At 51.1% G+C, this 13,400-nt stretch overlaps 1 protein-coding gene across 1 annotated transcript in view; it reads right to left on the bottom strand.

Annotated features, from left to right (window-relative positions):
• The window catches only part of PRKDC (protein kinase, DNA-activated, catalytic subunit), a 3,158,350-nt gene that overhangs the window by 621,867 nt on the left and 2,523,083 nt on the right, over positions 1–13,400 (bottom strand). Inside the window, exon 75 of the mRNA XM_078687323.1 lies at positions 10,637–10,724. Coding sequence (XP_078543449.1) covers positions 10,637–10,724 — 88 coding nt within the window. The remainder of the gene's footprint in view (positions 1–10,636; positions 10,725–13,400) is intronic.

The following is a 13,400-nucleotide window of genomic DNA, read 5'->3' as shown; positions in this document are numbered from 1 at the left end:
TCCTGTCCCTGGATGCCGAAAAGGCTTTCGACGCAGTGCACTGGCCCTACCTGGAGGGGGTTTTAATTAGGTTTGGGAAAAGAAAAAAAAAAAAGATCAGGCACGCTGCACGGGGGAATCTGTCTCTCGTGCTGTCTTGGATATGGAAGAGCCGTCTCAGATTGTGGGATGTGTTGCGCCAGGGCACAAAGCCACATTGATCGGGGTGTATCAGGGGTGGCAGAATTTGGCTATAGCGGTCGGCCCAGATTTTCCCTAGGATTTTACAATCCGTGTTTAGGAGTGTGATGGGTCTGTATGAGGACGGGTGTAGGAGAGTAGGGTCTGCTTTCCTATGGTCACCCCATTTATTGCTTTTTGCTTCACTGGTTTCCGACTTAATGTGGATGTGGGCCTGCAAATCAGAACCACAGCCCTGCTGTTCTCTCTCTAAATTTCACACCATGTACTTTAGGTACATCACCAATTGGGATTTGGGTCACTCGTGTGAGTCCCTGTAGGGTGTGCTATAGGTATACAGGGCATAGGTGCACCCAAGGCCTACCAGGGGCTGCAGCATATCTTATGCCACCCCTGGCTGGCCATCCAAGCTGACACAACTGGCTGATCACCCAGCTGGGGCAAGGTCGTGTAATCACCCCTTGCTTAGGTATAGTATTCCTATACCTACCATTATATATAGACACATATGCACCTATAAGTCACTCCTATGGCAGGCCTTACCAATCCTGGAGGCAGAATGCTTGGTTTTATGTGAGATGGTGCTCTAGCATGAGCTGAGCCTGTCTGCAGCTTTCGGAACCATGTCCTTATAGCTGTTCTGGGATATTGCCATACCATATACTCTTAAGTGCATTATAATCCTCGCGGTTATTGCTAACTTTGGTTTGGCTTTATGAAAACATGTCGTGTAAGGTGTCATACGCTTTGGAATACTACCCCCTCGCCAGTTCTGGCGACGGGGGTAGCATTCCACCCTTCTAGAGGGAGAAGACATGTTGTTCCTACTAATCCCGGTTAAAGTTAACCAGAGCCTCAGCATCACTAAATGGAGGCTGCTGCCACATACACAAGTCTGACCTCCTGCTGCTGGGAGTCCTTCCAGGGAGGGAGGCTTGGACAATAGGTTTCCTGTCTTGAGAGGTGCTAGCACCACCCCAGACAGGCTATAGTGTATTGGGGCAGGGAGGGCTGAATGAAATGAGACACTGCCTGGGGCACACAAGGTGTCCCATGCATAGTCCAGTTAAAACCGGTGCTGGGGCACTCCAGCCCCAGCTCTGGCGCGAAACTGGACAAAGGGAAAGGGGTGTAACCACCCCCTTCCTGGGTCCCACCCATAGGAGGGACCTAGCAGGTAATCCAGCCCCTAAATTTGGTACGTAGGTAGGAGCTGAGTCCCAAGACTTTAGATTTATCCTGACTGAAACTTGAAACGAAACTCTGGACCTTTGACGATCTACTTTGCAGGAAGACGACTGAAGAATCTCCCTTTTTTAGTCAAGGAGTGACCACCCTGTGCAAGCAGGCACCATCAAGCTATCAACAGTTTGCTTTGTCGAGGCTTCCGCCGGAGCTTGAGCACAGAGCCTGACAAGACCCGGACTTTCAGACTCCAACAGCCCGATCCACAGTCACAGCAGAGCTGAGACCCGTGGAGGCGACGAGAGACGTGGGACCGGCCATCTTGGAAAGCCAGCGAATTGCTTTCCGTGCAACTTCTGAGGCACCCTCGAAGTTGTGCATGGGGGATTGAGAAGCCCAGCCCCGAGCACCAACTGCACCGAAGATCAGCACTCCACGAGTTCTGCGTGGGGCCCTTCTACATTTTCATGCTCAAGGCGTCTGTCCGGTCTCTTGCCCGTTGGCTAGTGGCCTCTGTGACGACGAACCCTTTGATTTGCATTGCTGGTTTGGTTGCTCCAGACTGGACCCTGCTTCCCTGAAAAGGAGAAGCCCATCAGACCTTGCTGGTCTGATCAAGTAGCCGTCTACGATTCCTGCGTGGGTTGCCTTTCCCAAGGCTTGCTGACTCCATTCCGGAAGCCGACACCGCCGACAGCGAGAGCCTTCGTGGGACAGTCCGTATCCAGCTCCTGGTCGTCGTCGACACCTCCTGGTCCACGTGGCTGCAGAGACAAGCTTCACAACATCACCTGATTGCTTCGCGACATCGCCTGGTTCCTTCCTGGTCACTGGCTAGTGACCCAGACTCTGTCCACTCTGCTTTCAGGTACTCTTCGTCCTCGATCCGCCCTTGGATCCACCCGGACACTTCTCTCCTGGTCGCCTGCAGCATCTTTCTCCAAGGCTCCATAGGAATCAGCGACGAAACCCGACACACTGACACCTATGCACCCGCTTCCTGTGGGTGAAGTAACGCGAGTATTTCGGTACTCCTGTGGGTATTGACTATCCTAGAGTCCTAGTTTCAAGTAGCCTTTCCCTAGTCCATCCGGAAGTGTCCTAAAAGAACTAGTTTCCAATTCTTTTGTTCCCATTCTAACTTTATGGTAACTTGCGTGCGTGTAAAGACACTGCACGCGCATCCCGTGGGCCTCCTACTTCCTATCCTTTGGTAGTACAGTGTAGTCCCAGCGATTCTCCAGGCCCTAGGCCTTTCCTTTGTTCATGACGTGGTTCTTATACCACTATTTTAGTATATGGTTCGAAGTGCCCCTAGGGCATTACTGTATTTTGTGAAACTTATTGTATTATAATTAGGTTTCTTGTCATGTGCTTGTGCCTCTGACCTCATAAAGAGTTCAGAGGATTGTGATAGAAATAAATTCATATATATATTTTGATATACAACCTGTGTGGTGTCCTTTCACTTGGTATTAAAGGGATTGCATATGGTAAAACAGCTGGCTTCACATGCCCTCTTGAGTTTAACCTAAGACTGCTTTGTCCATGCTACCACTAGGATAGCTGGTCTATAAGGTTGACTTTACAACCATCACCATAAGGGTTGTTTGGACTGGTGCAAGGTGCTCACTAGAATAGTGAACATCATATACCAGGCCAACTTCTCACAACGGGTGCGTGGGGTCTCTGTGGGGTTTTAGAAAGGTCACCACTGTGGATTCTTGGAATGATGCGGGCAGAATCCCTTTGGAGAGGGCCTCCTCGTATGTGATCGTTAAATGGGGTACTACCTGAGCCGCGAATGTGCTATAGTATTCCAACGGGAGCCCATCCATCCCTGGCGTCGTCTTCCGTGCAAGGGACCTGATGGCGCGCTTAATATCAGGGGATGTGATTTTACTGTCTAGATCTTTCTTGTCTGCTGCGGAGATTGTGGGGAGTGTGTGTGCGCCCAAGAAGTGTGCCAATGTGTGAGGCGTTGCCAGCTCTGGATTGTGGTACACGGCCGTGTAACAAGTACAGAATATGTGTAGGATGTCGAGTTGGGAGGTGTGGAGCCTTCCAGCCTCGTCCATCAGCTCTGTGATGGGCTGTGCGGTCATTTCCTGTTTGGCCATCCATGCTAGGAGTGCTCCTGCTCTGTTACCCTCCTTGTGTGCCCGTGTAGCTTACATACGGAAGTTATACTTCCGTAAGTCTCGTAGTGTTTCTGCATGTGTGAGCTTCGCCGCCATCACCTGCTCTAAGGTGGCTCTTCCCTGGTCCGAGTCACGGCACATCTACGCTAGCATTGTCTCTGATTTATGCAGCGATTCCTGCAGTGTTCTACGGACCCCCACCACTTGTTGAATGCAATGTCCACGTGCGGTGATCTTGTATGCATCCCATTCTATAGCTCTGGAGGTGGCCCAGCCCGCGTTGCGCTGAAAATGTTCCCGGATGAAGTCCCTGTGTGTTAGACGGAAGGCCTGATCTGTGTGGCATTCCTGGGAGAGCCTCCAAGTGGGAATCGGGGGGTGGGGTGGTTTCCAGCGAAGGGTCACTGTGTGTGCATCATGATCTGACACTATGCGCCGCAGATAGTCAGTGTGTTGTATGCGAGAAGTTGGCCTGGTATATGATGTTCACTATTCTAGTGAACACCTTGCACCAGTCCAAACAACCCTTATGGTGATGGTTGTAAGTCAACCTTATAGACCAGCTATCCAAGTGGTAGCGTGGACAGAACAGTCCTAGGCTAAATGAAAGGACACCGCACAGGATATATATAAAATATATGTGTATTTATTTACTAACACACTCCTCTGAACTCTTTATGAGATCAGAGGCCAAAGCACATAACAAGATACTTAGTCAGAATACGTTAAGTTGCACAATTTATGGTTAGGCCCTAGGGGCGAAGCAAACCATATATTAAGAAAGTGGTATAAGTACCACGTCATGAGAAAAGGAAAGGCCTAGGGCATCGCTGGGGCTACACTATCTGGACCTTAGTTTAGAAGTAGGAGGCCCACAGGCGGCGCGTGCAGAGTCTTTACCAACAGGCGAGAGTCAATGTAAAGTCAATGGGAACTTAGAAGTTAGATAAAGAAGGATTTAGGACACTTCCGGTTTAGCTAGGAGAAAACAACTAAAAATCTAGACACTTGGATAGTCAATACCCTTGGGAGCACCGAAGTACTCGCGTTACCTCACCCACGGACGGCGGGTGCATAGGTGTGAAGATGTGTCGGGTTTCGCCGTTGAAGCCTATGGAGCCTGTGAAGAAAGATGCTGCAGGCGACCAGGAGGAAGATGTCCGGGTGGATCGAGGATGAAGAGGACCTGAAAGCAGAGGGGACAGAGTCTGGGTCACTAGCCAGTGACCAAGTAGAACCAGGAAGAAACCAGACGACGTCGAGGAGCAATCAGGTGCTGTCTTGAAGCTTGTCTTTGCAGCCACGCGGACCAGGAGGCGTCGAGGATGACCAGGTGCTGGAGAGGAGCTGTCCCATGAAGGTTCTCGCAGATGGAGGGGTCGACTGCCGGATTGGAGTCAATAGGCCTTGGCAAAGGCAACCCACGCAGGATACAACAAAGGCTTCTGCAAGGTCTGGGGTGCTTCTCCTTTGCAGGGAAACAAGGGCCAGTCTGGAGCAACCAGACCAGCGAGTTGGTTCAAAGGGATTGTCGTCACAGAGGCTACTAGCCAACGGGCCAGCAACCGGACAACGCGTCGAACAGAACACAAGCAGAAGGGCCCCACGCAGAACTCATGGAGTGTGGAGGGCTGATCTTCGGTGCAGGTGGAGCTCGGATTCGGGGCTTCTCAATCCCCAGTGCACAGCTTCGAGGATACCTCAGGAGCTGCACAGTTAGCAAGTTGCAGGCTTTTCAAGATGTCCGGTCCCACGTGTCTCGTCGCCTCCACGGATCTCCGCTATGCTGCAGTCGTGAAGAGAGGGTCAGAGAGGTCTGGAAGTCTAGGTCTTGTCAGGCTCTGTGCTCGGGTCCCGGCGGGAGCGTCGACAAAGCAAGCCGTTGATTTGCTGGATGGTGCCTGGTTGCCCAGAGTGGTCACTCCTTGGCCACAAGGGAGATTCTTTAGTCTTCAGCTTCAGCAGAATGTCGAAGGTCCAGTGTTTCGTGTCAAGTTTCGATTCAGGATTAATCTAAAGTCCTAAGACTCAGCTCCTACCTTTAAACAACTAAAAGGGGCTGGATTACTTTCTAGGTCCCTCTTATGGGTGGGACCAGGAAGGGGGGTGGTTACACCCCCTTTCCTTTGTCCAGTTTCGCGCCAGAGCTGGGGCTGGAGTGCCCCAGCAACCGGTTTGAACCGGGGTATGCATGGAGCACCTAGTGTGCCCCAGGCAGTGTCTCAATCTATTCAGCCCTCTCTGTCCCAATACACAAAGTCCTGTCTGGGGAGGTGCTCGGACCTCTCCAGGCAGGAAACCTATTGTCCAAACGTCTGTGACTGGAAGGACTCCCAGCAGCAGGAGGTCAGACTTGTGTCTGTGGCAGCAGCGTCCATTTTGTGACGCTGGGGCTCTGGTTAACTTTAACCGGGATAGTCAGCACTAACATGTCTTCTCCCTCTAGAAGGGTGGAATGCTACCCCCGTCGCCAGAATTGGCGAGGGGGTAGTATTCTAAAGCGTATGACACCTTACACGACATGTTTTGATAAAGCCAAACCAGAGTTAGCATTTAACTGCGAGGTTCATAATGCACTTAAGAGTATATGGGATGGCTATATCATAGAACAGCTATAAGGACATGGTTCCGAAAGCTGTAGAGGTGCTCAGCTCATGCTAGGGCACCCTCTCATATAAAACCAAGCACTTTGCCTCCAGGATTGTCGAGGCCTGCCATAGGAGTGTCTTATAGGTTACTGTGTGTCTATATGTAAGGTTAGATATAGGAATACTATACCTCAGCAAGGGGTGATTATACGACCTTGCCCCAGCTGAGTGATCAGCCAGTTGTGTCTATTTGTGTGGCCAGCCAGGGGTGGCATAATACATGCTGCAGCCCCTGGTAGGCCTTGGTTACACCTATGCCCTGAGTACCTAGTGTACTCTTCTACAGGGGCTGAAAAGGTGAACCAATTCCCAATTGTGGATGTACCTAGAGTACATGGTGTGAATTTAGAGAGAGTGCATCTGGGCTGTGGGTCAGATCAGCAGGCCCACAGCCACATCTAAGTCGAAAACCAGTAAAGCAAAAAGTGGGGGTGACCATAGGAAGCAGACCTTACTCTCCTACATTGTATTTTCAGTAGGACATCTGCGGAGCACAGAAACCGGTCAAGTCTCACCCGAATGTCGTGTGGGATGGAGTGAAAGGAATATAACCTGGCCGCCGGGTTCCGCGTTCTCCAGGCATCCGCTAGCGCACAGTGTTCCACCCACTTGTGGAAGTGTTCGGTTTGTCTGTGCACTGGGGAGTGTGGCGGGGGGGGTGGGACCTGTCCAGATCTATATCTAGTGCACAGTTGTAATCCCCGCCCAAGAGCCACGGCACCGTTGTGTGGCGGGCTAATACTGTAGTCAGTTTGTCCCAGTATTAATCTTGTTCTGTATTCGGGGCGTACACGCAACCGATAAGAATCGGTTGGCCCTCTAACAGGCCACTGACAATTGCATATCTCCCGTCGTTGTCGATCAGTCTGCACTGTTCTTTGAATGGTACGCCAGGCCTAATCTAGATTAACGTGCCCCTTGCGAAGGCCGAGTATTTTGTGGCACACACAATACCCCGCCATTTTCTATGAAGGCGGCCTACCTCTTGTTGCATCAGGTGTGTCTCCTGTAGGAGGGCCACCTGTGCCTTTTGCCGTTTAATGTAGGCGTAGATCGAGTATCTCTTCGCGGCCGTATGCATACCCCTGACGTTTAAAGTCACAAATTTAAGGTCCGTATTAGGTAGTGTAGATGTCATGGGTCAGTTATGTGGTGTGTGGACCTTGTATGATAACCCTGTCCACCCCGCTGGACTCCCCTTCCCGCCCTCCATCGCCCCATCGGTCCGGAGACACATGCCATGATACTGTCTTCTCGTGCCCGTCTGTTTCATATAGTCTAGGAAAGTAACATCGTAAAGGAGAGTCAACCATAACTCTGGGGAACATTCCCAACTGGGGGGACCTATTGTTCGAGGCAACATGTCCAAACAATATCGCATAAGAGTCCTTTAGTTCGTTGTTGTGGGGTGGTGGCCGAATGTCCTCCTCGCTGCTGCCGGCACCACTATCAGAGTAGAGTAGTTGTGGAAGTGGTCCCTCAAGTGTCCCCTGTGATTCGGCTTCTTAATGTCGATTCGGGGCCGAGTGGCAAGGCGCCACGGTCATTCGGAGTCCCCCCAGCGGACCCAACCCTCTCGACAGTCGTCTGGGTCGTCGAGTGCCTGTATGGTGGTCCGGTGCGCACTGGGCTACAACGCCAAGCGGTCTCCGTGTTCCTATCACCGTCACATCAACAGATCCGCGGTCTGGGGTGTCACTATCGGGGGCGTCAGAGATCCTTCGCGGGAGGCCGGGGCATCGCTGGTTTCGTCTTCAGAACTAAACAGGTGGGGCTCCTTGTCCATATCCGATCTCTCCTCCATCGGCCCAAGCGCGGACACCGCTTGAATCGCTTTTCTGCGCTCCGCGATGATCTGGGTGAGGTCCGGGGAGCCGCTTCCCGGTTGGGTAGAGCGGGCACTGAGCTGCGTCAGGGTGACTTTGCGGCCTTGTCTCCGTGGTTTTCGCCTATGTTGACTGTTGTGTGTGTCCGGCGTCGCGGGGCGGCGAGAGACATGTTGCTCCACCCAGGTGTCTGCTTCTTTCGGGTCCATGAAAAAGTGCGTGGCTCCGTCGTGGATAATTTTAAGTTTTACAGGGAACAGGAGGGCGTATTGGCCGTTCTTCTGTCGGAGTGTCCGTTTAATCGCCTGGAAGGTAGCTGCTGTTGCTGCACGGCCCGTAAGTAGTCGGGGAATAGCATGACTTGTTTATCTTCCAGCTGTAGGCGCCCGTGCGCTCTGGCTGCCCTAAGAATTGCGTCCCTGTCGGGGAAGTGCACGAGCTTCAACAGGAATGGTCGTGGAGGTACACCCGGTTTAGGTTTGCGTGTCGGGACACGATGCGCCCGCTCAATGGAGAAGTAGGGAGTCAGGTCTTTGGCTGGTGTAAAAGTCCCGATCCAGTCTGTGATAAATTGTATTGGGTCGGTCCCCTCCACTCCCTCCGGCAGATTCATGACGCGGATATTGCTCCTTCGGGAGCGTCCTTCTAAATCGTCCGTCTTGTACTCCAAGGCCTTGATCCGGGATTGGAGATCTGCACTGTCCCGGTGGTGTTGTTGCACTTGCGGGTTGAATGTCTGCACCGTCTTTTATCCTTGGGTGACCTTGTCCGATAATTTCCTATGGTCGTCGCGGAGAAGGTTGAGATCTGTGGCTAGAGTGTCGAATTTGCTCTCCATCGCCACTCTGGAATGTTCTATGGCTGCGAGAACTTGGTCTAATTACCGGTGCGTAGAGTCCGCGCTGTCTTGGCCATCCCGCAGTGTGGTTGGGGTTGGCATCTGAGGTGATATCTTCTGATGGTCCGTGCCCTGTGTGGTGTTTGTTGTTCGGCGACCCATTGTGGGGGTTATGGATCCTCTATGTGGGTCCACGCAATCAAGGACGGACAGATGGGGTCGCTTGTAGTGTCGTCTGGGTCGGCGGGCGCGTTCTCTGTGGATGCGATGCAATTGAGGCCCACCTCGTCTCGTGATTGGTGAGTGACGCCTTCTGGAGGGGGGGTTCGCTAGCGGCGCTGCAGTTCACGGCCACGTGGCAGCCTGTGGTTCCACTTGATCATCTGGGCCCCGTAGGGGCGACTCGGTGTGGGGGGGCTCCCCTCCCCTCGGCCCTCTCGTAATGTGGACGTTGGCGGCTTGTACTGTCTACAGGTGGCCAGTGACCATCCACACGTCTCCCCCCGCGTGTTCGCGGCCTGCGTGTGGTCAAAGGGTGGTATGTGGGGGATGTTCCAACACCGTCGACGTGTGGTGTGTTACCTCCAGTGTGGCAGACCTGGCCCTTCCTCCTTAATATCGGGGCGCCGGGACGGCAAGCAGGCCAGTATAGATGTGTGGCAGCGGTGGACTGTCACTGGAGGGTTCGCGCAGGTCACCAACTCCTCGTGACAGATCAGGGTACTAGAGTCTAAGCGCTACCCTCCGGGCGTTCTCAATCCTCAGCTTGACTCTCTTCTGCGCTGGGGGGGGCTGTTGTTGTGGTCAGGGGCCGTGTCTAGCCCCAGCGGGGTCGCTCAAGGAGGGAAGGGGTGTCCCCAGGCTCCAGCCCGACTTGCCTCAGGTTCCCGTGGGGAGGTGTGTGTGAAGTCTCGTCGGGGCCTTTCAAGGAGAGGGGGGGCAGTCGCTCCTACCACCCAAGGCCGTCAGTGGGGTCTCCTTCAGCGTCGGTCTCCCGCGTCACCCCCCGGTGTTGTGCAGTGTGGTCGGGGGCCGAAGCGGCATCAGTCCGGCCCGGTGAGGGATGGCCCTCCCCAGGCAGCGTGGTCTATGTGAGCCACGCAGACTTCTCCACCCCCGAGGTCACCAGCTGCGCCCGGCGCCAGGTCGCCGTTGCGGGGAAGCCGCCTCCTCACCTCAGGATGTATGCAGGGCGCCGTCAGGGAACTTTGGTCTCGCGTCCCCCGGGTTCAGTCGCACTCTGACGCCGTCGCTCTACCCGGCGGCGCCATCTTGCCGGCCCGCGCACGGGGAGCAACAGTGGAGCGCCGCAGGCTACTCATGGACCTCGTCCAGGAGCTCCGGGCAGACCGAGGCTGCCACAAGTGGTTCCGATCATCGGCGCCGACCTCGTAGCCCCTATATCAGGTGAGGGGATGTTATAAATTGCACCACATGATGCAGGCCGGCAGCCGGAGCTCTACGAGGATCGGTCCGCCATCTTAGGCGGCTTAGCCACGCCCCTATGATAAAATATACACTTGTAAGAAAACTTAAACTGCTGTTTAAGGCTTTTTATGTATATTCCTTTTTTTTACCCCCCTTTGCCTGCTTAATCCGCACAGCTATTTGCCTTGCAGTCATGGATGACAGCATTTAGAATCACTCATAAACAACCAATTTCCGTTTTTATCCACATTTAAAAATAAATACAGACAGGAACGTAAATGGTTTTCTCACGGTATTTATCAGTAAAAACGAAAAACAGGGAGCCTTTGTTATTTTACATACAGAACTACACAGATATTCCAAATTCAGTTTTCAGACTGTTCTCTGTACCTTAAAGAGCATCTCAGGATTAGAAAGCTGTTCCAATGCATGGATAAAATCTTCCACTACTCCTCCTTTATCCAGTTTATTCTTTATCCTGTGAAAAATATTTATAATCACATTACTACCAGAACAAAATTCAAAGACTGTGCTCTTCGCAAGCCACGGACTGCACATTTTTCACTTTCTTTACCAACCTAAGTCACATTGTAGCATGATTAAAATTTGCAGCTAGGGGACACAGAGGCATCCACCGATCAAAAGACAGGACCTGTAGCGGCATTGTTGTCAGTTAGACTTGATTTTGCAAGAACTGATAAAAAAGACAAAGGGGGGAAAGAGCTAAGCATGCGGTTATTGGAATGCAAAAGAGGAGGACGTTATCCTTCAGCTCACTGCAAACACACACAAAAAATAGCCAGAACAATTCTTACGAAACCCAGCGAACTAGTTACTTACCTTCAGCAATCGACTCACCTTCCGTAATTGTCTCTCTGATGGATACTCTAACTGCAGATTCCTCACCTTTAAAGTTTCACCAGGCACCAGAACTGATAAGGATAATTATTCTGCAATGGTCCTGTGCGCTAGCAGGTGTCACTGAATATAAGTGCCAACCCTGAGCCCTCAAATGCAGAGTGTAGACAAATCAATGGTAACAGTGGGCTGATCTCTGGACCTTTCTAGACTACCAAAGAGGCCATTCCACCGAACAGGGAGATGGGAGGGCAGTGCAGAATCTGTGGTTACTCAGAATATCCATCAGAAAGAGTGTTACTGAAAGTAAATAACTGGTTATTGTGATGGATTCTTTTAACCTCAGATTCTCTGCCTTTAGAATAGAAACCATAGCAGTACCTGCCAAAGGTGGGGGGTCTAAGAAGTGCACTTAGACCAAGAAGTCCTGTATAACCGAGCAGGCAAAGTAATCGTCCGGCTGAATCCAGCTGTCAAGGCAGCACTGTTTTGTTAATGTATGCATCAACACTCCTGTTGCAGCCTTGCTGATATCTAGAACCGTAACCCCTCTCACCAACACCGTTGTAGAGATCTGGGTCCAGGTGCAATGGGCCCTAAAACCTTCAGGAGGCTGCTTCTTGGCCAGTGCAAAGTCAAAGGCATGAGGCGGAGAACGATGATACAATGATGGACTGGCCATCATGGAAAGGTATCACGCCTTTGGTAAGGAATGCTGCCCAAATTCTTAACACCAATTTAGCCAGGAAAAAAGTGACGTACGGCGGCTGTATCAACACTGCTTGCAGTTAACTCATGCTGCATTCTGACACGATGGCAATAAGGAAGACTGTTTTCAGATTCAAGGCCTCAAGGAACAGCAATTCATCAGCTCCAGGGGCATGCACATAAGAAATGAAAAGCCCAGATTAAGGTCGTAGTGAGGCATCACAACAATGGCCTTCTGATCTATGATATGAAGTCCTTCCAAGTCAGATGAATCGCTTAAACCTCCAGCAGGTTGATATGGAGCTGGTGTTCAGCTGAAGACCAGATACATTTGCTCTCCGCCTCTCCCAGATGACCCAACCCTGCAGTGTTTTTCAATACTGTAAACCCAGGGTGGGGAAGGGACATTGACACATTGCAGGTCAAATTGACATTCAGCAACCACCACTGCAGAGCCTTTGCAGCCTCCTTCGATATCTGGATGGAGTCAGAGAAGCAACCTCTGATTATGGGCCCATTGGGATTTAAGGTCCCACTGCAGTACCCATATGTGCCACCTGGTGTTCAGGATGAGGAAGCTGCATGAGGCCAGTAGATCATGAAGCGTCAGAACCATCCCCATGTAGACGCAGGACTGAATCAGAAATGTCTGGATCACATCCTAAATGCCCCAGGCTCGCTACGTCAGAATAAAGGCCTTGAGCATCACTGTGGACACCAGCTCTCTAATAAATTGGATTCTTTGTGCGAGATTCAGATGTAACTTTGCCTTGTTAGTAACAAAAAGACACTCCAATCAGCTGCTGACCAAAGGTTCAGCACATCAAATTTCACGTATTTTTTTAGTAATAAGAGTCTTGTGCAACCACTTCCAGAGCTTGCCACAGTTCACCTCCACTGGAAACCAGATATGTAATCTCTGTACAGAAGGGAAGGTGCACCAAAGTAAAGTGAATTTTCTCCAAGTATATCCAGAAAATATCTTTATTGTCGTTGATAGTAAAAAATGGACACCAGCCTCTGCCAACGTGTTTTTCGTTACACAGATGGAACTTCATCAGGGCTCATACGTTAAATAATGGCAAATTGTGCTACCCATCAGAAATAGGACATACTTTACTTTTCAGGCAAGTGACTGATTAGGAGGGGTAGCTAAATAGATTAAGGGATGGAATGAGAAAAAAGGCAAGGGCATAAATGGGGAATTAGGCTAAAAAAGATGGTGGGTGTCACAAAAGTCATCATTTGCTAAAAACAGTTTTCTAAACTTTAAGAATTCGGCAGAAAGATGGCATCTTAACCCCAATGCTGTTACATAAAGTTTTGTGCAGATCTGTTTACGGGAATGATGGCAGGGGGGTCTGGGGAAAACAAATAGGAGGTCATAAAAGGTTTAATTTCCCAATGACTCTGGTGTAATGTAATATATCTGCACAAGAACTCAAATACCAGAAGAACAAGTTACTTAAATAACAAGTTACTTACATTTGGTAACAATATATCTGTAAGAAACATTAGTTAGTTATAGATTGCTGTCAGGACCGCATCCGAGGACCCCCCGCCCGTACCTGAATTCAGTTCCGGACGG

The sequence above is a fragment of the Lissotriton helveticus genome, chromosome 4_1 (genome assembly GCF_964261635.1).
Source record: "Lissotriton helveticus chromosome 4_1, aLisHel1.1, whole genome shotgun sequence".
Taxonomy (NCBI): Eukaryota; Metazoa; Chordata; class Amphibia; order Caudata; family Salamandridae; genus Lissotriton; species Lissotriton helveticus.
This window is presented reverse-complemented; position numbering and strand designations above follow the sequence as displayed.